The 25,891-nt window shown below is 39.8% G+C and overlaps 1 protein-coding gene across 2 annotated transcripts in view; it reads right to left on the bottom strand.

The window, feature by feature from the left end:
* Positions 1 to 25,891, bottom strand: part of map4k5 (mitogen-activated protein kinase kinase kinase kinase 5) — a 190,308-nt gene that overhangs the window by 154,047 nt on the left and 10,370 nt on the right. For both annotated transcript variants that reach the window (XM_072568678.1, XM_072568679.1), the window contains exon 2: positions 2,050 to 2,107. In XM_072568678.1, coding sequence (XP_072424779.1) covers positions 2,050 to 2,107 — 58 coding nt within the window. The remainder of the gene's footprint in view (positions 1 to 2,049; positions 2,108 to 25,891) is intronic.

The following is a 25,891-nucleotide window of genomic DNA, read 5'->3' on the forward strand; positions in this document are numbered from 1 at the left end:
CAAAAAAAGCACTCATTTTCAATAAATCTTCAAATTACATTGTTAAAAAATTTATAATTTTTCAAGACAGCTTTTCAGTGCAATTAGGGGTTAGCTGGTATTAAGACGCATCCATTATCCATTTATACATTCTTGAAGGGTCAAGCCCAGACCTTTCTCACACGGTTAGTGAGAAGGTAACTCAATAGTACATAAATTAGTACTTCAAAGCTATACTACTCTGCATCATAGTGACACTCATCTGGGTTTAGGGTGAGGGGGAAAGAATTTAAAAGGGACCCTAGGGCAAATCTTTCATGGAGAGGGTGGTGTGTGTATGGAATGAACTGCCAGAGAAAGAGGTGGACACTGGTATAATTACAGAATTTAAAAGGCATCTGGATGGGAAGCACAGTAGCGCCTCGACTTACAAACTTAATCTGTTCTGGGACCCGGTTTGCGAACTGAATCAATTTTTCCCATTGTTCGGATAGCATAAGAATGTTTGGACGGCTGTTCACAGAGCACGTGCCAAAGACGAACTGAATGAGATCACGCGGGGCCAGAGAGCTTTTGCGTTCAACAAGCGTGTAGCAAAGCAGAACAATGAAACCACGTGGTCGCACACAGGCTTTTTGCATTCGTACCTTGAATTTCGTACGTATGTTGAAGCAAACTTTTATGTACAATCCTGTTCATAAACTGACTTGTACGTGAACGGGGTCGTTCGTATGTCGAGGCGCTAATGTATAGGTATATGAATAGAAAGGGTTTGGAGGGATAAAAGCCAAGTGCTGGCAAATGGGACTAATCTAGTCAGAATGGACGAGTTGGACCATGCTGTAAATCTCTATGACTCTATGAGCCAATTTCCACAAAGTCATTTGAGGTCAGAGGGTTTTTTTTGTCCAGTTAACTCTAATAATGTTTGGTGCACAAATAATTTCACCTTTAAATTTTAGCCACTCAATCAAATCACTATGGTGTCTAGCAGATCTGCAAAAAAAAAAACAAATAATGTTTGGGCTAAGCATCTGTGACTGAGAAATTTGCACAAGAATGGATGTTTAATGCAATAAATGAATTAGGATTAATAGGGACTACAGTTTGGTATCGTTGCTACTGGCCAAAAATTACATTTTTTTTCTGAGAATCAAAAATTAATTCAAGTTTTCAATAGCAGATAAACAAAAAAAAAGTCTATAGCCAGATCCCGGACAAGCAACCTACAACCTCTCCAGACTCAGCCAAGCTAAGAACGTTTTACCAATAAAACCTCCATAAAATACAATTACAATGGTTAGGAGTAAAATCTTTAGTTGATGACAGTAGTTCTTAATTGTTTATATTATCTAAAGTTGTAAACTTCTCACTTAGTTGCATAGGTCTGGTAATCAAGTGTAATGTGTGCAGAATGGAGACGTATAATTGGTACTTCCAGCAGAGAATCAATTACACCAGATATTACACCATGGTTGATCTGACTGTCCTCAACTCCACTTTCCTGCCTTTTCCCCCATAACCCTCAACTTCTTTATTATATTAAAAAAAACTCAGAGGAAAACAACCTCTATCTATCCTGTCAAGCAGCAGACAGGATTCACAACACTCAAGAACCATTAAAAATAACTTTAAATAAATCAACCCAAAATCTGAAAAAAAAAAGTAAATTCATCCCAACTCTCAATGTTAGCAAGACTGTTCACAAAGCAAACTGCAGAAAACATGGCAGAAGTAATGAAGTAAAAACAAATTGAACAAAATCTTCAGCATTTAGGATGAATAGGGGCATTCATCAGCTGTCCTAACTTGCTATGAAACTATTCTAAAAACTTTTAAGCATTAACTTGAGATAACTTCATCTCAAACTTTAGCAAAACAAAGCTACATCTTCCCATATAAACTTCCTTAAGTTAATAAACTTGATAGGTGAATATCTCTGAAGCAGCTTTGATAAACAATGGTGAGAAAGGATAGTTCCTATGTAGAAGTTTGCCTATAAAAGGATAAACCATTTTATTTGATACCTGCTTCAGATTAAAGTCATGTTTTACTAAATTTAAAACTTACCTGGTTCCAATTTGATAATTTTAACTGCAGCCAATTCTCCAGTCTGTAGATTTCTTGCCTGTAATGAAAACAAGAGAATACTTTCAAGTAAAACAGAGCCAAATAGTATTACTCATGAGTTTAAGAAAGGAATATTCCATATAATGCGCTAAAAACATTCCACATTCCAAACTGTTTTACTTTTAGATGGCCAACCTAGAAGCTAAATGCACAGACACACAATTACAATAATGCGCAGAAACCTTTTGGAACTACATTAATACCAAACGAAGGTTCCAGTGAGAGATGCCAACATTCCACACAGAGAAAAAAAAATTAACAATTGCCATCTGGTTGCTCAAGCAGATGCAAAAGATTGTATACTGCTATTTGAAGGACAGCAAGGAAAAGGTATGGGGTTGGTTAGACCAGCATTTGACATTCAACATTATATTTAGCACGGGCCCTCAAAAAGCAAAATTGCATTGAATTGGAGTGACCTTGTGACATGAACTTTTAATTGGTTGGAAAGTAGAAATCAGACAGTAAACATAAAACAGACATGCATTTCTACTTCATTTTTCATCAAGCATCTTCAATTTGTGCTCCAGCCAAAGAAAGATTGATGCTGGGTCCACTACTTTTCATTATTTATTTAAATGACTTGGATGGGAGCATAAGAGGTACAGTTAGTAAGTTTGCAGATTACACCAAAATTGGAGGCGCAGTGTAGAGTGAAGAAGGTTATCTCAGATTACAACGGGATCTTGACCAGATGGGCCAATGGGCTGAGAGGTGGCAGATGGAGTTTAAATAAGATAAATCCGAGACGCTGCATTTTGGGAAAGCAAATTTTAGCAGGACTTATACGCTTAATGGTGAAGTCCTAGGGAGTGTTGCTGAACAGAGACACCTTGGAATGCAGGTTCATAGCTCCTTGAAAGTGGAATCGCAGGTAGATAGGATAGTGAAGAAGGCGTTTGGTATGCTTTCCTTTATTGGTCAGAGTATTGAGTACAGAAGTTGGGAGATCATGTTGCAGCTGTACAGGACATAATTAGGCCACTGTCGGAATATTGCATGCAATTCTGGTCTCCTTCCTATCGGAAAGATGTTGTGAAACTTGAAAGGGTTCAGAAAAGATTTACAAGGATGTTGCCAGGGTTGGAGGATTTGAACTATAGGGAAAGGCTGAATAGGCTGGGGCTGTTTTCTGAGGAGTGTCAGAGGTCGAAGGGTGACCTTATCAAGGTTTATAACATCATGAGGAGCATGGATAGGATAAATAGATAGTCTTTTCCCTGGGGTGGGGGAGTCCAGACCAGAGAGCATAGGTTTAGAGTGAGAGGGGAAAGATATAAAAGAGACCTCACAGCACGTTTTCACACAGAGGGTGGCACGTGTATGGAATGAGCTGCCAGAGGAAGTGGTAGAGGCTAGTACAATTGCAACATTTAAAAGGCATCTGGATGGGTATATGAATAGGAAGGGTTTGAAGGGATATGGGCCAGGTGGGACTAGGTTGGGTTGGGATATCTGGTTGGCATGGACGAGTTGGACCGAAGAGTCTGTTTCATGCTGTACATCTCTATGACTCTATAAGTACTTTAAGGGAATACCAAATCCTTTTTCTATATCACAAGCAGAATCAGATTTTGGTGTTGATTGAGGGATAAATATTATCCAGAACACTGGAGATAACTCCCTACACTTGGCTAACAAAGTGTCATGCAACCTTAAATTTCCTTTTCCAAAATCATTAACAAATTTTGTCAAGTACATGGTGCAATTTTCAACTTAAGTGCTTGGAAAAGTGTGACAGAATTTAAACTTTTCTCAGTGTTCCACTCTGATCAATCTTAAGTAGACTTGATATTCACCATTTAGATTGTCAGGCAAAGAGCTGAAGGGATCCTTCACAAAGTTTTCATCCCCTCTGTACTGTGCCTAAATAGTCAGAGCCTTTTCCCAATTGTGCCTCTGCGACAGCTACCCCAAGCTTTCTCACATGCTTTAGCATCATGAATATGCCTGCCTGCAATACGTAGTTAAAGACAACTCTTTGAACTGAACGGAAGATCAGCTGGTTTCAGGGAGACCAAAGAGCAGCTTTCACAGAGTGCTGGTTTCTCTTGAGCTTCCTGGTGAGATTGCGGTACCATAAGTTACAGGAGCAGAGTCATTCCACCATTTGATTGTGGCTAATAGGTTTCTCAACCCCCATTCTCTTGCCTTCCCCCGTAACCCTTGATCCCCTTATTAAGGCGATGTGTATCAGTGGTATTTAGTATGAACTTCAAACACTGATTCATTCACCAGATCTTCTCTGCAAATTACATTCCCCAGGATGATAAACAAATAACCCACAATCTATTGTAAATTATTTCAGGTACTCTGAAGTATGATTGCCTCTCAGCACCTCTTGCATCAGATTTCAGGATAATGCCTTCAAGAGAATCAAATCATAAATACTTGCCAATAATTCAGATGCTTGTGAAGATTTCTGAAAGTGGACATACAATGACTTTTCAATTATTCACTTCCCATTTCAAACCAGATTAGAATGTAAGCAAGTGGCTGTTTCAGTGCAGTGATAGTATACCAACCAGGAGTAAGTAGAAGTGCAACCCTGGTACAATATGGAGAATTTTGACTGTTGTTTAAAAAAAAAACTTAATTCATCATGTGCTTCTACTCGTTATATTCAAACATTCCTTTGACACACAATATACTCATGAACACACTTAACTACCCAAAGCTTCATCTATCAAAGATCTACGAGTACAACCTCTCTTCTTTGCACGACTACTTTCCATAGTTTGACACAGAATAACCAAAAGTAAAAGCACAGAAACCTAATTAATTCCTCACATGGCAAGGCATCCAAATTAAATTGGGTCTCAAATATTACTTTTATAAATTTCTGATGCTTCAATTTAGCCAAAAGTACGTGCATACAGTCAAACAGAACAGACAGTTCTGTATTTATTACCACAAAAGGCTTCTAAATGATATGGAAGTAATATGCTCTTCTGTATTTGAGATTAGATTCCCTACAGAGTGGAAACAGGCCCTTCGGCCCAAAAGGTCCACACCGACCCTCCGAAGAGCAACCCACCCCTTCCCCAACATTTACCCCTGACTAATGCACCTAACACTACGGGCAATTTACCATGGCCAATTCACCTAACCTGCACATCCTTTGGACTGTGGGAGGAAACCTGAGCACCCGGAAGAAACCCACACAGACACGGGGAGGATGTGCAAACTCCACACAAGCTGTCACCCGAGGCTGGAATCTAACCTGGGAGCCTGGTGCTGTGAGGCAGCAGTGCTAACCACTGAGCCACCGTGCCGCCCTACCATAGCAGTTTTATGCATAACTTTAAGATCTCTCAAACCTTTGGATTCACTGGCTTTTTATCATAAAAACTTGCTTATAAGCTAATAAAATATTAAGAAATAATGGCAACTTCAAATAGTTGCTTGGAACCACATTCTGGCTATTTAATTTCCTCAAAGTACAGCAAACTTTGTTTTAACCGCCACTCTCGATAAATCAACAAGATTTGTATACCGAAAGTTGATTGCATTATCACGATCTCTGCAATGTCCAAGTAGTCAGTTGAAGGTGACAGTGAGAAGGCTCTCTGCCAGTAAATTTTATTTAAGGCAAAGTTGTGTTATGATTTATGCCATAAATAAAATATAACAATGATATGTAAACCCCCTACATTACGATTCTATTACTTAGTGTGTGTTTTTAACATTGACATCTTGAACAACCGGAATATTGATCAACTGACACACTCCTGGTCCCATTGATGCCAAGTAGTAAAACCTTTGCTGTATTCCCAAATGAACTTGAGCTGACAGGCCATGTTTTGATTCTTGCCATTACATAGTTTCTCAAACCTCTTTCCTTCTTTTGCTTTAAGTTTTCTCTTCATATGACATGATATCTTTCATCTTCATCAAGTTTATTGATTCTGCTGCAATTCAGTTCCCCACAGATTAAGCACCATCAGTGCACTTAATCTTAATTCTTGAAATAAACTTTCAATCATCTTGCAGCTTCTCTCACTTTTAGTTGGAGCCACTAGAAAAGAATTGTCTCCACATCACTAACTTCCAACTCACTCACTCTCTTATGCTCCCATTAATATACCACTGCTACTGGTCACCTACTAAATACTTATAATTTTAATGGTCCCAACTCCAAATCACTTAGCATCTTCCTTTTGTACAGCTTCTATTTTTTGTTCCTTCAAGTGAGTGAAGCTGCTATTCAGCAAGCTTGTGCCCAGCTCTGGAATGATCATACAGCTATTAGCACACCATGCACACACATTTTTCTATTACTCTAGCATCATCCTCAAAAGCAAGAGAGCACTTTTTTTGTCAAGTGCAAGGAACTGTAAAACTTTAATTAGTTGGTTTATGCCAGGTTTATAGCAAACTGGCTTCTAGTATTCCAAGTTAGTTATTGTAGTTAATAGTTCTAACTTGTCTTTTCGTTACTCTTTCAGGCTATGAGGATCTTATAGGGAAAAGGCACTAAATCTATATGATTACTGAAATCAAAAACATTTTTCCCCAAAGGCATTTTAATAGACTAAAGTAGATAAATTGCATTTCACAATTACATTCAAGTCATTATTTTGCCCAATCAGAACTGGAGAGGTATTGAGAAGGAGAGATTCATCCAAACATGCTAACCCCGATCTAAACTCTTCCAAGCAAAGCTCAAATCAGAGTGCAATCTTAAGTGACTAGAAATAATAATCTTGAAGTACTGTAGTCAAAGTTCTCATGTCAAACGCAGACCAAATACAAATGGAGACAATGATGCAAAAGCTCTTATGCGGCAGCAGCAACTCGAAGGGCGGGAACTTGCACCAGGGGCTTCCAGGAGCAGTGAGTCACTGATTTGTGCTTCTAAGTTTGAAAGCAGACAGCAGAGGTTTCTGGGAAAGGAGGGACTTCTTATTTTTATTTCCATCCAGCTATAAAAGTCAGTGTTTTCTCAACCCGACACCCAACCTTTGTAGGGCCTCCCACCCAACCACGTCCTCTCACCTTAAAGACCAGGGACATATCAGGTAAGTGTCTCTTCTTTTTTACTTTGTGACAAGACGACTAGCAGAAATGGCAGTGCAGGGAGAACAATGTTTGAGGTGAGTGACGCTATTCCTGCCCCATCTAAGTGCACCCAACTCTCACTCCTCCAAGACAGTGTTAGGGAACTGGAGCGGGAGCTGGATGAACTTCAGATCATTCAGGAGGCAGAGGCTGCGATAGATAAGATTTACAGGAAAGTAGTTACTCCTAGGCACGAAGAAAGCTGGGTGACTGTTCAAAGTGGGGGGATAAAAAAAAAAGTAAGTGGAGAGTTCCCCTGTGGTCGTTCCCCTGAAAAACATGTATACCTTTCTGGATACTATTGAGGGGGACGACTTACCAGGGTTGGCAGGAGGTCCCAGGTCTCCGGCACAGAGCCTGTCCCTGTTGCACAGAAGGGAAGGAGGGAAAGGAGGAGAGTGTTAGTCAATGGGGGTTCAATTGTTAGAGGCTCAGATACAAAAGTTTGTTGGGAGCGAAGGAGACTCACGGTTGGTGTGTTGCCTCCCTGGTGCCAGGGTCCGTGATGTCTCGGATTGTATCTTTGGGGTCCTGAAGGGCGAGGGAGGCTAGCTTCAAGTCGTTGTCCATGTAGGTACCAACGACATAGGTAGAAAGAGGGATAGGGATATAAGGCAGGATTTCAGGGAACTAGGGTGGAAGCTGAGAGCTAGAACAAACAGAGTTGTTATCCCTGGTTTGTTACCCGTGCCATGTGATAGCGAGGCAATGAATAGTGAGAGATATCAGTTGAACACGTGACTGCAAGGTTGTGAGGGGGAGGGGTTTCAGGTTCTTGGATAATTGGGGCTCGTTCTGGGGAAGGTGGGACCTGTACAAACAGGACGGTCTTCACATGAACTAGAGGGGTACTAATATCCTGGGTGGGAAATTTGCTGGTGCTATTCAGGTGGGTTTAAAACTAGCTCAGCAAGAGGATGGGAACCGGAGGTGCAGTTGCAGTGCACAGGAGAATGAGAGTAGGAAGGACAGGGACAGGATTTCAGAGTCACAGGAATGTGATGGCAGACGGTGAAGTGGTTTGAAGTGTGTTTACTTCAACGCCAGAAGTATCCAAAATAAGGTTGGTGAGCTTGCAGCATGGATAGGTACCTGGGACTTGCATGTTGTGGCCATTTCAGAGACATGGATAGAGCAGGGTGAGGAATGGATGTTGCAGGTTCCAGGGGTTAGATCTTTCATTAAGAACAGGCAAGGCAGTAAAAGAGGGGAAGGCATGGCCTTGTTAATGAACTTTTGATGAGGACTTGTCTACTGAGGTTAGAAACAAGAGACGAGAGATCATACTGCTTGGAGTTTTTTTTTTAAAAATAGGCCTCCGCAGAGTTCCAGGGAGGTGGAAGAAAGGATTAGCAAACTTATTCTGGGGAGGAGTGAAAGGAACAGGATGGTCATTATGGGAGACTTTAACTTCCCCAACATTGACTGGACATGCTATAACTCCATTACGTTGGATGGATCAGTTTTTATCCAATGTTTACAGGAGGGTTTCCTGACACAGTATGTCGAAGGGCCGACAAGAGGGGAGGCCATACTGGATCTGGCACTTGGTAAAGAACCAGGCCAGGAGTTTGATTTAGTTGTAGGTGAGCACTTTGGAGAGAGTGACCATAATTCAGTTATGTTTAGTTTTGCAATGGAAAGGGATAGGTACATGCCACAGGTTAAGAGTTATCGATGGGGCAAGGGCAATTATAATGCGATTAGACAAGAATTAGGATGCATAGAACGGGGTAGCAAAATGCAGGGGATGCAGACAATCGAAACGTGGAACTAGTTTAAGGAACAGATATTGAGTCCTTGATAGGTATGTCCCTGTCAGGCAGGGAGAAAGTGATAAGGTAAGGGAACTGTGGTTTACAACAGAAATTGCATCTCTTGTTACGAAGAAGGAGGAGGCTTATGTGTTGATGAGGCAAGATGGTTCAGATGAGGCAATAGAGAGTTACAGATCAGCTAGGAAGGATTCAAAAAGAGAGAGTTAAGAAGAGCAAAGAGAGGACACGAGCAGTCTTTAGCAAATAGAATAAAGGAGAACCCTAAAGCTTTCTATAGGCATGACAGGAATAATAGGATGTCTAGGGTAGGAATAGGGCCAGTCAAAGATAGAAGTGGGAAATTGATTTGTGGACCCTGTGGAGATTGGAGAGGTGCTAAACGAATATTTCTCATCGGTTTTCACTCAGGAAAATGAAAATATTGTTGAGAAGAAGAATGGGGTACGCGATATTAGACTAGAAAGGATCGAGGTTAGTTACGAACAGGTGTTATCAATTCTAGAAGGAGTGAGGGGAGGGGATTTATCCGAGGATTCTCTGGGAAGCAAGGGAGGAGATAGCAGAGCCTTTGGCTTTGATATTTGAGTCTTCATTGTCTACAGGTTTAGTACCAAGGGACTGCAGGATTGCAAATGTTGTGCCCTTGTTCAAGAAGGGCAGTAGAGATGACCCAGATAATTATAGATCAGTGAGCCTTACTTCCATTGTAGGAAAGGTTTATAAGAGATAAGGTTTATAATCATCTAGCAAGCAACAAGTTGATTTCAGATAGTCAACATGGTTTCGTCAAGGGCAGGTCGTGTCTCACAAACCTCACTGAGATTTTGAGAAGCAGAACAATCATATAGATGAGGGTAGGGCAGTTGACGTGGTATACATGGATTTCAGTAAAGCCTTTGATGAGGTTCAACATGGTAAGCTGTTGGAGAAAATACAGAGGCATGGAATTGAGGGTGATTTAGCAGTTTGGATTAGAAACTGGCTTTCTGAAAGAAGGCAGCGAGTGGTGGTTGATGGAAAATATTCAGCCTGGAGTCCAGTTACTAGTGGTGTGCCACAAGGGTCTGTTTTGGGACCACTGCTGTTTGTCATTTTTATAAATGACTTAGACACAGGCATAGGTGGATGGATTAGTAAATTTGCAGATGACACCAAAGTTGGTGGAGAAGTGGACAGTGTGGAAGAATGTCACAGGTTGCAGGGGGACTTGGATAAACTGCAGAATTGGGCTGAGAGGTGGCAAATGGAGTTCAATGCAGCTAACTGTGAAGTCATTCACTTTGGGAAGAATAACAGGAAGGAAGAGTACTGGGTCAATGGAAAGATTCTTGGGAGTGTGGATGTGCAGAGGAATCTTGGAGTCCATGTACAAAGACCACTGAAAGGTGCCACCCAGGTTGATAATGCTGTTAAGAAGACATATGGTGTGTTAGGTTTCATTTGTAGAGGGAGTGAATTCCGGAGCAGCAATGTCATGCTGCAACTATACAAAACGCTGGTGCGGCCAAACTTGGAATATTGTGTACAGTTCTGGCCCCCCTATTTCAGGAAGGATGTGGAAGCATTGGAAAAGGTGCAGAGGAGATTTACCAGGATGTTGCCTGGTCTGGAGGGAAGGTCTTATGAGGAAAGGCTGAGAGACTTGAATTTGTTCTCATTGGCAAGAAGGCAGCTAAGAGGAGATTTGATAGAGAGACACACAAGATGATCAGAGGATTAGATAGGATAGACAGTGAAAGTCTTTTTCCAAGGATGATGATGTCAGCGTGGATGAGGGCGCACAACTACAAATTCAGGGGTGATAGATTTAAGACAGATGTCAGAGGCAGGTTCTTTACACAGAGTGGTAAGGGTGTGGAATGCCCTACCTGCTAATGTAGTCAACTCAGCCACATTAGGGAGATTTAAACAATCCTTAGATAAGCTCATGGATGATTTTGGAATAGTGTAGGGGGACGAGCTAAGAATAATTCATAGGTTGGCGCAATATCGAGGGCCGAAGGGCCTGTTCTGTGCTGTATTATTCCATGTTCTAAGTGTCCTTGGGGTCCTTTCCTCCTTATGACCTCCAAGTCAGCAGTAATGTCTTACCATACAAACTGAACAATTGAGTAAAATATAGATTTTTGAGAATTCCCAGACTAATCACATTTTACAGGTGCTAAAGAATTAAAAAAGGTATCAGAACAATGCCACTTCTAAATTGCCATTTTTAAATTGCATAATTGCACTAGTTATTTTGTGGTAACAGGTTCGTGTGTCATTCTGGCTTACCGCAGCAATGTCAATTACTAGTGTAGCAAATTGCCACTCCTAGATTTAAACATGTAAGCTGAGACACTTTAATATAAAAATAAATTGTACTATCATAGGTGCTATCATTTAGCTGAAATGAGATAGTAACATGTTTCCCAATGTGGCATACATGAACACTTGAGACTTTTCAAAGAGGAGCAGAGGCTACCTGGGCAGCAAACTCCCTTACATACAAAACCAAAAACAGACTACCCAACCATTCATTTAATTTACAAATTGAGAAATTGAAAATGGTAAGATAATCTACAAACTGTATTTTTAAACTTTTCAGTCCATTTGATATATTAATACTGTTCAGTTTTTAGTAGTCAATGCAAATATATATACTTTTGAACATCTTACCGCAGTGAAGCAAGGCACTTAAGAGTTGAAATTCAAATATTTACAGGCACACTGGTATGTAATGCCAATAAAACAAATGACAAAAATAGTTCATTTGCAATTGAAATTGTTTTATGATAAATTAAGCCAAACAAATTTGCCAACAAGAAATATAAAGTTTCAAATCTAACCCCACAACTCATTAACTTACAGTAAAATTACCAACAGCACAAATAGCTTCTCAAAAATAACAAAGGCATGTAAAATAAATGGAAAGTTAATCTGATGAATACATATAATTTTACTGCCAGAATTCCAAAATTCTCAGGTGAATTTTTGGACACTAGTTGGACAATGTTCACAAGTTACAAAGTTAGCCTTCTACTGCTTCAATAAAAACAAAATTTGAAGTGATGTGCAAAAGCAGTAAGGGATATGTGAAAAATCTTTTTCACAAAGCAAGTAGTTAGGGTAGAGAATGCTCTGCCTGTAAATGTGGGCAGCAGGTTCAATTGTGGCATTCAAGAGAGCATTGGAGGATTATTTGAATAGGAAGTGTGCAAGGGATGGGGAAAAAGCAGAAGATTAACAGCAGGTAGTTGTGCTCATCTGAAGAGCATGCACAGGGAGATAAGTAATTCTGCATAACAACAATTCTGTGAAAACCAGAACGGTCGGGAGTATTAAGAAACACCCAAACATAAAACATTTGATGTATCTAATAATACTGATGATGGATGAGTTAACTTACAAATGTACATAGTGCACATCACATTTTCTTATTTGTTTATGTGATGTGGGTGTCACTGGTTAGACCAGCATTTAATTGACCATCCCTGATTGCCAGAGAGCAATTACCCACAGTTATGTCGCCAGACCAGGCAGTTTCTTTCCCTTAAGGACAATAGTGAAGCAGATGGCTTTTTCCAACAATTGACAACAGCTTCACAGTCATCATTAATTCCAGAACTTTTCATTTATTAAATTAAAATTCCACTATACGCCATTATTATTAATACATCTCCACCATCACCTCCTACTTTAACATGTTTCAGCTTAATACTGTTGCTACCCTACATGTAATAAAGTTAGAAAATAGAAGGAGGAAGTCTAGATTGACTAAAACAGTTTTTAAAATGACTCAAAATGATAGCAATTTCACCTTTCCTAGTCACTGGATGATGGATACAAGCCCAAACACACTTCAGCATGCAGTCCAGATCAATTCCCTTTGACACTATGTACCCTTACCTTAAACAGTGTTGTATTGCATGTAACTGCTTCACATAGGGAAGTAAAACGTATCACACTAAGATCAAGAGTGGTATGGCTCTTGTGCAACACCAGGAAATATGCAATCTGCTAAACTGTTAGCCAGATTCGGGCACACATTGCAAAAAAAAAAAGTTAAGTTGATATTTTGGGCAATTTTCCTTCTCCTCAGATGCTGCCCTGACGTGCTGTGCCTCAACTCTAATCTCCAGCATCTGCAGTGCTCACTTTCATCCATTGGAGAAGTTAAGCATATTCCAAACAAATTGGTGTTTTTTTCAGTATTGCTATATAAAAAAGATGATATTTTGGTAAAGCTTTCCAACATACACTCATCAGGATGATTCCCAGGAATATCAATAAAGAAAATAAGCCACACTTAAGCTATGACTAACTGAGAATGTGTATAGGGTAAAAGCAAGCAGGGAAAGAGTTAAGTTCTGAGTTTTGTGAAATAAGAGGTTCAGCTGAACATGACTCAGGTCAAATAAGAACTTATAGTTAACAATGGGGTGCTGCAGGCAAGGTTAATGGGTTAACAAAGTGGAAAAGCACTCATTACATACAGCCATTTAATATGAAGTAGCATTCAGTATGTGAGGTCAGTTCAAGGTGAAAAGTATTCATTATGTGAAGCCAGTTATTCATTGTGTAACAGCAGATGGCTTAATCTTTACTATTGATGCTCGTTGATTGTAACAATCACAATTAATATGTATGTTGCCTTATCTGAATGCTGTGCCCTGTAAAATGCCTATTCAGTTCATTGAGAAACTGCTGTTCCAGAGAAGACTGTGAACTCATGTCTCTGTGCACAAGGGCAATTGTACGGTCTCCCTCCAGGGCCCAGAGTAAAGATGAAAGAGGCAAAACTATACTGTCTGAGCGTTTTGCTTTGACAGGGGGAGGCGGGGGTGGGGTTGGGGAGGAGAAACGGGACGACATGACATCAACTCAAGTGTGTGAAGAACCACGCCAATAACTAATTTTTGATTGCCTGTCGGGTTTGCAGTATGGTGCACATGGTAAGCTTCATATTAATACACACTCTTGTCCTTTGTCTGCAAAGAACATGAACCCACACAGCACCCATTTCAATTCAACAAAATAGGCTTCAGCCATTTATTGCTTCATTTCTCAAAGCAATACCTTGACTAGTCAACTTACCCTATTTAAAATTTAAACAATTTGTAGTTAATGGTCTACCATCATTACTTGTTGAATTCTCCATTGCAACACCTCTACCAATCAATTGATCAGCACCTTCCTCTTATACAATGTAAATATTGTTTACCCCTTGTACCAAGAAGAGAGGATATTTATTTCCTGTTTAATTGATATTGGGACTTGTGTTAATGAATGCAAGGTGAAAAGCTACAAAAAAGATGTATGCTTTCCTCAGCAATGCTGAAGTTGCACGACATATAGCTTCTCAATATGGCAAGCAATTAATTACACTAACCAAGAATGGACTGGCCCTCACCCAACACCAGTAAACTCATGTAATGGAAGACTAGTAATCCTCAACTCTAATGGAATCAATGACAAATCAAGATGCTGCAGCTAATATTTCTTTGGCAAACTAATTCAAACAAAACTTTCAACTTTTGAACTACAAGACAGCATATTATAGTTGCTAATCCAAAAATGTTAAGATTAATCTTGCTGGACTTTTAAACATCTTGCTTGTGGTTAGTGAAATCAGCAAGGCATATCTAGAAGGAATTTAAACTTATCATATAAATCACTTTGAACTTGACTAATGAATCCCATCGAAAAACTCAAAATAGAATAAAAGAACAAAAATCAGCCATGTAATAGATCCAATGCATCATTTCGTTCTTCAATGAGATGCAGCAACTTGACAAAAGGCATAAAACACAAATTAGAGAGAACACTCTTATTCAAAAAAGGGTGACAGATAATGTAAAATGGTTCAGTGAATTCACAATGACCATGTTTAAAGAGTTGAACTGGTGAGTAACTCAGCTGTAGAATTATAAGGTGGAAAGCTTTAAACAGGACAAGATATTATATTGGTTTCCATTTCTTCATTACTTGAGATAAGCATGTGTGGAAAACCAAAACAAAGGCATTTAATTACGTCTAAAATTAGGAAATTACAGTCATCGATTGAAATAGTAAATTATCAATAGCAAGACTAAAATAAAAATACAACTAATTAAAATACAAACACTAAAATGCACAGGAGGACAGAGAAGCAAAACAGGAAAGAAAAGGAAAACAGTGCTATAAACAATACACAAGCATCGGGTTAGCACTGCTGCCTCACAGTGCCAGAGACCCGGGTTCAATTCCCGCCACAGATGACTGTCTGGGTGGAGTTTACACATTCTCCCAGTGTCTGCGTGGGTTTCCTCCGGGTGCTCCAGTTTCCTCCCACAGTCCAAAGTTGTGCAGGTTAGCCAAATTGGCCATGCTAAGTTGCCCATAGTGTTAGGTGAAGGGGTAAATGTAGAGGAATGGGTCTGGGTGGGTTGCTCTTCGGGGGGTTGGTGTGGACTTGTTGGGCCGAAGGGCCTATTTCTACACTATGTAAACTAACAAAGATTTTAAAAAGCACGTAGGTTCAAAAGGAATCAATTTACACTGAGTTGAAAAACAAACGATCAGACATACCAGTGGGAGTACAATATATGCTGCCAAACTATGAAAAGGAAATAAAGGTTGGCAATGTAAACAAATTAGAACAAGGTATATTGCCAATAAAGCAAGACTTGGAGTATCCCAAAAGTACTTTTCTTTGTTCTTGGAGTGTGAACTGCACCGACATTTATTGTCCATCCAGAATTGCATGAAGATTTGAAAAGTTAACCACATTGTGAAGAGTCTTTGGACTTGAAACATTAAATTTGCTTATCTCTCCATAGATGCTGCCAGATGTGTTGAGTTTTAGTTACATTATGGGATTAGTTTTATGCAACCTAGACTGAGTAGAAACAGGAGTTCTTTTTCAAAGGGTACAATGGAATTGGTGAGTTCGTTATGACAATCCAGCAGATTTCTTCCCTATGCTTTTTCTACCAGCACAAAAATGAGCAGAATTATTAATTTTAGTTTCACAATATTCAAGTTGCTAACCCAGTCATACAACCACTAAGAACAGAACTAAAAAGTAAGAAGTACAGATTGAAGAATTTTACTTCAGGCAAATCTGTTGCTTGCCCAAAAAGGGAATAATTACTATCATTATAAAGCAGAGGTTGACACCATCCCCCCACCCCCACCCCCTTACAAACGCCTTATAATCTGTAAAACGAGTGGGAAAAGTGATGTAACCTGCTTTTCAGTAACTTCTAATGGTTAAATAAAATAAATCCCTGACACTCACTCAAAATCAGTTAACAATTTACCTTAGTAATTTAACAGCGAACCAATTAACTAAACTATTAACAAACCAAATAAATCCCTTCCAACTACTAACTATTCCCAAATAAAACAAGATTCTAATGGTATGCTGTTCCAATAAATATGTCCCATTTATATAAAAAGCAGAATGTAGACTCTCAAAATCACAGCCAGGTTACATGTCTTCCAAATGTTCTGTGACTTCAGTCGATCCTTCTGTCAGGAATGCCTTCTCTGTTGTTATTTAGATGGTGCTTTCTCTCCTACATCGATGACAGAGAGTCAGCATTCTCTCAAGAGAGCGCTATGGGCTATTAGCTCTAGCTGATGGCAGTTAACTCTGGGATCTTTGTCGAACTGCCCCCTTCATTTATACCAGTGATGGCATATCAATATTTCCGACAATAGAATTGGTCCTATGTTGTCAACACCATCAGATTTAAATTTAATAGACTTTTGGTAGCTAAACAGCTAAGTGCCTGATTGAAATTGATTGGCTAAATTCAGAAACTTGTTGTCTTGGCAAAAACTGCTGCTTGGCCTGCTAACTGTAGAGCCTTTCAATACAAATGTTTCAAGTTGGCTTCTCTGCCTACTGGTAAACTCAAGCTGCTACTCTCAGACATCCATTTTAAAATCTCTAAGCACCAAACAAAAAAGCAACACCTTTTAAAAGGGACCACACAATGCACCCCTCCACCTCAACATTTTACAAACACCAAATTATAGCTTCCTGCCTTCCAATCTACAATTACTCTAAACAACTTTGCAACACTACCTGATCTTGTTTTCAATAATGAAGCTGAACAAGGTGGTGATTTGACTGCAGAACTGCAAAGCAATAGCTAAGTTATAACTGGATTCAGTTTAAGAATAAAAATGGTCAAGAACAAACATACCTAACCAGAGGAAAAAAGTCCGCAAGATTAAATAAAAATGAATTTGTCCAGGCTGAATGGAAAGAAAATTGTGAAAAGTTCAGCTAGGCAACATTTAAAATAGAGTCAGAGTCATAGAGTCAGAGAAGTACAGCATGGAAACAGACGCTTCGGTTCAACACATCCATGCTGACCAGATATCCGAACCTAATCTAGTCCTATTTGCCAGCAATTGGCCCATATCCCTCTAAACCCTTCCTATTCATATACATATCCAGATGACTTAAATGCTGTAATTGTACCAGCCTCCACCACTTCATCCAATTGCTCATTCATACACACACACCACCCTGTGAAAAAGTTGCCCCTTAGGTCTCTTTTATATCTTTCCTCTCTCACCCTGAACATATGCCCTCTAGTTCTGGACTCCTCCCACCCCTGGGAAAAGACTTTGTCTATTTATCCTACAAATGTCCCTCATGATTTTTATAAACCTCTATAAGGTAACTCTTCAGCCTTCAACGCTCCAGGAAAAACACACCCAGCCTATTCAGCCTCTCCCTATAGTTCAAATCCTCCATCCCTGGCAACATCCTTATAAATCTTTTCTGAACTCTCAAGTTTCACAATATCTTTCCGATAGGAGGGAAATGAGAATTGCATACAATATTCCAAAAGTGGCCTAACCAATGCCCTGTACAGCCACAACATGACCTCCCAACTTCTTAACTCAATGCTCTGACCAATAAAGGAAATCATACCAAATGCCTTCTTCACTATCCTATCCACCTGGGACTCCACAAATCCAGTATATCCTGGTAAAAAGGAAAAAATGTCTTGGCTCCATGCAAGAACAGGTAGATAACATCAGGCTGCTGTGAGAGAAAAGTAGGAAATTACAGGGGCACTGATCCAAATTTTTAAATTATCTCTGGCCATAGGGGAGGTGCCATTCGACTGGAGGACAGTTAACATGGTTCTATTTTAAAATAAGGCATGTTATTTAAGGCATCATAAGATCACAGTCTTACAGCAGCAAGAGAGAAACTATTGGAGAAAATAGTGAAAGAGAAAATTAGTTTCCACTTAGAGACAGGCATGTTTTAATCAGAGAGAATCAGCATGGCTTGGTCAGAGGGATCCCAAGCTAACAAATCTGGTGGAATTTTGAGGAGGTAACGAGTATTTGGATGAGATAGTGCAGTTGATGCAGTTTATATGAATTTTAGCAAGACCTATGACAATGCTCGCATGGAAACTGATAAAGGAGGTAAGTGCTGATGAGTTCCAAGGTGACTTCGCAAGCTGAACCCAAAATTGGTTTAGTGACAGGAGAGTGTATGGTAGTAGAAGGCTGCTTATGTAACTGGAACCTGGTGTGCAGTGGTATGCCACAGGGATGAATGTTAAATCCCTTATTGTCTGTGATGTGTAATAAATTATGTAGGTGAGAATGTGGGAGTTTATTTTATTTACTTGTGGCACATGAGTATCACTGGCTGGCCAGCATGTATTGCCACCCCTCGTTAGTGGTGATAGTGATGAGCTGCCTTGTTGAACCGCTACAGTCCACCTGCTGCAGATTGATTCACAATGCCCTTAGGGAGTGAATTCCTGGATTTGGAAGCAACTGTGAAGAAACAGCAATATATCTCTAAATCATGATGATGAGTGGCTTGGAGGGGAATTTACAAGTGGTTGTATTCCCATGTGTCTGCTGCCCTTGTTCTTCTAGCTGGAAGTGGTTATGGATTTGAAAGATTTTATCTAAGGAGCTTTGGTGAATTTCTGGTGATGCATCTTGTAGATAGTACACTCTGCTGCTTCTGGAGGGAGTGAGTGCCTGTGGATGCAGCTGCTTTGTCCTTGATGATCTCAAGCTTGCATGTTATTGGAGCTACACCCATCCAGGCAAGTGGCGAGTATTTCATCATCTCCTGACTTTTGGCTTGTAGATGATGGACAGGCTTTGGGGAATGAGGTAGTAAATTATTCACAACAATATTCCTGCTCTTTTAGCCACTGTGTTTATGTAACAAGTCCAGTTGACTTTCTGGTCAATGGTACCCCCAACAATGTTGATAGTGTGGGATTCAATGATGGTAATACCATTGAATATCAACAGTGTGAGATGTTGTGTTATAGACTCTCTTTATTAACGTGCTCACCAGCTTGCTATATTCATTAATACCACGTTCCTGTTCGTTCATTCATAATAGTTCACAAACCTGTTGTTATTTCAGTTGCCAGTTCTGCAGTATCCAAATTTATAAACAACCCTTTCATACCCATTATGTCATTTCCACATCTTATCAGCCCTTGCTACAAGCAGTGTTTAACAATATCATTCCCATCAAGTCCCCACAAAACATCATATTAATCAGCCTTTACCAACCATTAAGTACCTTTAAATAGGGCCATTATCCCTTTAAGCATTTCCATGAAGTTGCATGCATGAATGAAACTCATACCAGCAAATAGCATATAAACCTCTCAATCCAGCTGCAGTAATCAGTTTAATATCTTTTATTAAATATAGGTTCAATTTTTAACTTATATAAAGCATATAGGCTTAGCATGTTTACAAATATCTACTAAAAGACAAAAGGATTAATACCTCCTAATTATACAAGCAGAACAGACAGCTATCCCATCATAAGTAGCAGCCAGCATTTAGCACATGCTTTAACCCATCTCCTGTCTCCCAGGACAGAAGCCTTCAAACTTTTGTGTACTAGCGATATATAAAAAAAACCCATTGTAATGGAATTTTAATAGATGTAAGAACTATGTATAAAGGGGCTCTTGTAAGAACTGTATTTCAGGATTTTATTGCCACCTCAAATTTGTGCTGAGATTGCTTAATATAAGAGGCTATTTTCACCACTCACCGATCCCGGTTGTTTTTTGAACATGATCCCGTAACAGATTAGATTGTCTCTCATTGGAGATGGTCATTGCCTGGCATTTGTGTTGCGTAAACACGACTTGCCACTTGTCAGCCCAAGTGTGGATATTGTTGCATTTGAACATGGACTGCTTCAGGTTCCGAGAAGTCACAAATGGTGCTGAACATTGCTCAATCATCAGCTAACATCCCCACTTCTGACCTCATAATGGAGAGAAGATCATTGAAGAAGTAGCTGAAGACAGTTGGGCCTAGGATACTACCCTGGAGCAGAGATGACTATCCTCAACAACCACAACCATCTTCCTATGTGCCAGGACTCCATGACTCCAACCAGAGTTTGCCCGAGATTGATTGATTCCAGTTTTGACAAGGCTCCTTGATGCTATACTCAGTCTAATGCAACCTTTATGTTAAGGGCTGTCAATTATTGCTGATACACAAAGATTGGCCAGGTGGTCGACAGTGAGGAGGAGGGTGCTGCAGGAGGGTATCAACAGATTAGTCAGATGAGCAGATCAATGGCAAATAGAATTTAACTCTGCTAAGTGTGAGGTGATGTACCTTGGAAGCAGGAACAAAGTAAGGGAATACGCAATGCATGGCAAGGCACTAGGAAGCTTGAAAGAATAAAGGGATTTTGGGGTGTTTGTCCACAGATCCCTGAAGGTGGCAGATAGATTAATAGGGTAGGTAAGGCGGCTTCTGACATGCGTGCCTTTATAGTAAAAGCAAGGAGATTATGTTGGAGCTGCAGAGGACTTTGGTTAGGTGGGAAAAGAGTACTCAGTGCAGCTTTGGTCACCACACTAAGAAAGAAGGTGATAACACTGGAGGGGGGAGCATAGTAGATTGATCAGATTGTGCCCATGTTGGAGCATTTCAGCTATGAAGATAGGCTAGTTCAACTCGGGTTCTTTGTTTTCGAGAAGAGAAGGCTGAGGGGGTATCTGTTAGAGATACAAGGTTATGAGAGTAGTGGATAGGGTGAATAGAAAGCACCTGCTCCCCTTTGTTGAAGGATCAATAGCAAGGAGAAATCATTTTGAACAGACAGGCAAGAGGTTTAGATGGAATTTTTTTAAAAACCTTTTCACCTCTAGGATGGTGGGAGCCCAGAGTGGATAGTCGAGGCAAGAAACCTCAACTTTTTAGAAGTATTTGGGTAAAAACTGGATGTCATATCATTCAAGGGTATTGGCCTAGTGTGGGAAAATGGGACTAATGTAAGTAGTAGCGCATTTTTGGTAGTTCAGACTCTTCTTCACTGTAAAGTAAAATCACCATAGACTTAGCAGACCATAGCACTGCTCTCTCATTACAAAGATGATTTGTGTTGCTTTAACCCGAGAGTCACCACATCTCAGGCAAGACGACAGTTGAAAAAGGGAAGGATCTTCACGACATCCTAAGGGAATATTAGAATTGAACCCACACTGTCAGCGTCACTCTGCATTACAAATCAGTAATCTAGCCAACTGAGTTAATTTTCAGTATTGTGTGATTCTTTAAATTTTAAATCTTCAGATAGTTTAACGGGAAAAATACAGAAAAGCTGGAATAATATAAACAAAATTTAAAAACTGAAAATGCAAGTTAAATTTTTTTTACAGATAGGATGCCTTCATAACTACCTGTAATACTAGTTTAGAATATAATTGATTGCAAAAATCCAAGATATATCTCTATGTCCAAAGCACCGGGGCAGCACGGTGGCACAGTGGTTAGCACTGCTGCCTCACAGCGCCAGAGACCCGGGTTCAATTCCTGCCTCAGGCGACTGACTATGTGGAGTTTGCACGTTCTCCCCGTGTTTGCGTGGGTTTCCTCCGGGTGCTCCGGTTTCCCCCCACAGTCCAAAGATGTGCAGGTCAGGTGAATTGGTCATGCTAAATTGCCCGTAGTAAGGAGTAGATGTAGGGGTACGGGTGGGTTGCGCTTCGGCGGGGCGGTGTGGACTTGTTGGGCCGAAGGGCCTGTTTCCACACTGTAAGTAATCTAATCTAAAATCTAAAAAAAAGCAACTGGTTGGTGCAGGACAAGATGCTGTATTAGAACAAAACATAAGATGCACAAACGGAGTTGTCAAGTCAACAATATTTTGAGGACACATGATCCAGTTTATGGATGTAATAAAGCTTCTCTTCTTTAAGGGAGATAAATGCTTTACTGGAATAACAAGTTCCCCATTTGATGTTTTTCTGAAACCTTTCTCAAAGTTTGGAAGTTGACAACCCCCTAAAAAACATCATACAAGTCAAGGTTCCTAAAGGGGAATTGTGAAATCTATGCTACTATCTCCAGAAAATCAACTTCAGCCAGCCATAAATGATCCAAGACGACACGCCAATGCCAATAGCTTGCATGTAAAGTGACGTCAGTTACCAACTAACACAAATAACCTGCAGATAATTATTTTTATTTATTAGTTAGCTGCAACTTGGCTAAAGTAATACACTGCAGAGTATTTCCTCTTTCCTCATCCCACCCCCACCCCCAATTTGTAGATTGTACATGTTGAATACACTTGGAAAAACAAGCATTTGCACAATTTAAATCTTTTGTTCGTAAGCTTCACATTTTTGTTTGATTAAAGGCTGAGGTAATGTAAACAAAAATCTTTTTCTTACCAACAGAACCTGGCTGACTCATTTCTGATTCTGAGCTACAAAAATGTCTGCTTAGCAACATCACCTCCCTTTTTAAATTCAAACTTCGCTGTGACCAGTAAATCAAACACAAAAAAGTGTTTCTGGATTAGTGGTGCTGGAAGAGCACAGCAATTCAGGCAGCATCCAAGTAGCTTCGAAATCGACGTTTCGGGCAAAAGCCCTTCATCAGGAATCGGGCTTTTGCCCAAAACGTCGATTTTGAAGCTACTTGGATGCTGCCTGAACTGCTGTGCTCTTCCAGCACCACTAATCCAGAATCTGGTTTCCAGCATCTGCAGTCATTGTTTTTACCACAAAAAAGTGTTGCCAAATTGGGTAACCCAAATCCACTTAATGGCCTGTACCTGAGATTTTAGAAATTCTGTACACTCGATCCCTTATAAAAGGAATATGGTATCCTCTGATTATCATACTTGGGATCGTGTGGTATCAGGAATCTGGGTGGTTACATTGCTACCAGCCCTATTTTGCTCATATTTGTAGGACCTCAGTAGTAGAGGATAGATCACTGCACAGTCTTTCCATAAGAGACACTTGTCATAGATACTTTTACTGCATAAAAGTAATAGGTACAGATTACATTACTAGTCAAGCATTATGACGAAGGACTCTTGGGAGAATAAGTGTGCTTCCTTCAGAAATTTGTGCAGAACTCAAATGTTTCTGCCAAAGGACGGTATGATATTAGACAACATAAAATCGTACAGTACAGGAACAGGCCCTTTGGCCCTTGATGTTGCGCTGAACAGGATGTCAAATTAAACTAATCCCTTGGTCCATATTCCTCCATTCCTTGCATATCTACATCTTTATCTAAACATCCCTTAAACACCCCTATGGTAGCTGCCTCCACCACCACCTCTGCCAGCTCATTCCAATTCCTACCACTGGAAAAAAAACTTGCCTTTGCACTTTCCCCCTCTCAACTTAAAACGCATGCCCCCTAGTTTTAACTATTTCAACCATGGGGAAAAAGATTCTGGCTATTAACCTTATCTATGCATCTTGCAATTTTATAGATTTCTAACAAGTCTCCCCTTGCCTCCGCTGCCCCACAGAAAACCTGAAATACAATGCAATAGGAACGTGAATTCCTTCAGGACCAATGCATTGTACAACAGAATTAGCCTGACTATGTGAATTAGAGAACTTCCCAAAGCTGTAAACTTGGGTTTGATTAGTTTCCAGAAGCCACTATTGGGCTGATCTGGACACCTAAGTGATGATTAGCATCGCACCTATTTTGGAGCTGTGGTGTTTGCAAGGTGAGATGAAATAACAAATCATACAAGAGTTGAAAGATTAGCATTAATGCTCACATATAAAGTTTAGTTCACCCCATCATTTCCACATTGACTCCTTGTTAAGAAAATTCCGCTTCTTATATTCGTTCAGATCGTTCCATGGCATCGCTCCTTTTTATAAAACCACAAGACACAGAAGCGGAAGTAGGTCATTTGCCCATCAACTCTGCTCCACCATTCAATAAAATCCTGGCTGATTTCCCTCAAATCTGCATTACAGCCTCTTCCCTACAATCCTTGGTTCGTTTTATGATTAAAAACAAAAACAAAACAGTCTAGGTCAGCCTTGAATGAATAGCCTGAATCCAGCCTGAAAAGTACTTGCTTGTAAAGAGTTCAACAAATTCACTACCCTCAAGAAACCCCTCATCTTAAATATGCAACCCATTCTGAGATTGTGCCCTCTGATCCTAGACTCTCCTCCACGGGGAATTCACCTTTCCACATCTACCTTGTCAAGTCCCCTAAGATTCTTAACCAAAAACAGAAGTTGCTGGAAAAGCTCAGCAGATCTGGCTATACCAGAAAACAGAAATCAGAATTAACATATTGGATCCAGTGACTCTTCCTCAGAACAGCACCTGCAGTTCTTTCTGCTTTCCTCTAAGAACCTTGTATGTTTCAGAAAGGTTGCCTCTCATTCTTCTAAATTAGTACAGGCACAATCTACTCAACGTCTCATTAGACAGTCCTTTCAGGGTTCAGTCCAGTGAACCTTCTCTGGAATGTCTTTTGACATCTTTGCTTCAATAAGGACCTAAACTGTACACAGCATTCTAGCTATGTCTGACAAGATACTTGTACAATTTTAGCAAAACTTACCTTCTTTTATACTTCATTCCCTTTGAAACATAAGCCACTCCATTTATCTTCCCTATTATCTAAAGTTAACTTGGATGCTAACTTTGATGATTCATGGATGAGGACTCCTAAATCCCTCTATTCTGTAGTTTTCTGCAGGCTTTTGCCATTTAAATAATATTCAGCTCCTCCACCCTTCCTGACAAAGTAACCAACCTCACATTTATCTTTAACCTCCCCAGTCACACAACTCTCATATTTGCACTACTTTTGAATTCAAGCATCCATGTTTGTAATTGCTGTACCATGGGATACAATAGAAGTGCCCTACTAAACACTCCCTTATCTGCCTTTAAGATGCACCTTAAAATATACTTATCACTCATCTTAATAGCACCTTTGTATCAAAAGTTGCTACATGATAACCCTGTGAAGCAACTGATGATGTTTTCTGACATTAAAGACGCTTTATAAATACAAGGTTTTGTAGTCAGCATAGACGTTACAAAACAGAATACTGAAGGAAATGTAAAGCGACATGAAAGACACAAACATATAAATAGAGAGTAGCTGTTGGAATAAAAATGTTTAATTTTTGAAAATGTGTTGTGCATTATTTTGCATGAGCCCATTTTGGGATGTGTTGATTTATGATCCACATAAATAATATTTTTAGGAATGGAAGACACAATGACCATAAGAAATAGGAACAGGAGTAGGCCGTTCAGCCCGCTCCATCATTCAACTGGATTATGGCTAATCTGACATTTCTCGTTCCTAGTTTCCTGCATTTTTCCCCCCATAACCCTTGACGATGCAGAAATGGGATTATCACAATAAATTGGGAGTTTTGGTAAATTCTATTGAGAGGATGTAAGGGAATAAAAATAAGATAATAAGAGTAACAGATGTTTACATTTCTGTGAAAGCAATATATTGTTTAAATACAAGTAGGGAATGCAAATAGAACTTAAATGATGAGGTTTTAAAATGAGTAGAGGAACAGATGGGTTTTGGTAAAGAGACATAAAGATCATAAAAAGTGACAATATAAATAGATAAGCTTCCAAAAGTCTGTGTGTTTGTACATCTGGATGTGTCA

This window comes from Chiloscyllium punctatum, chromosome 4, assembly GCF_047496795.1.
Source record: "Chiloscyllium punctatum isolate Juve2018m chromosome 4, sChiPun1.3, whole genome shotgun sequence".
Lineage (NCBI taxonomy): Eukaryota > Metazoa > Chordata > Chondrichthyes > Orectolobiformes > Hemiscylliidae > Chiloscyllium > Chiloscyllium punctatum.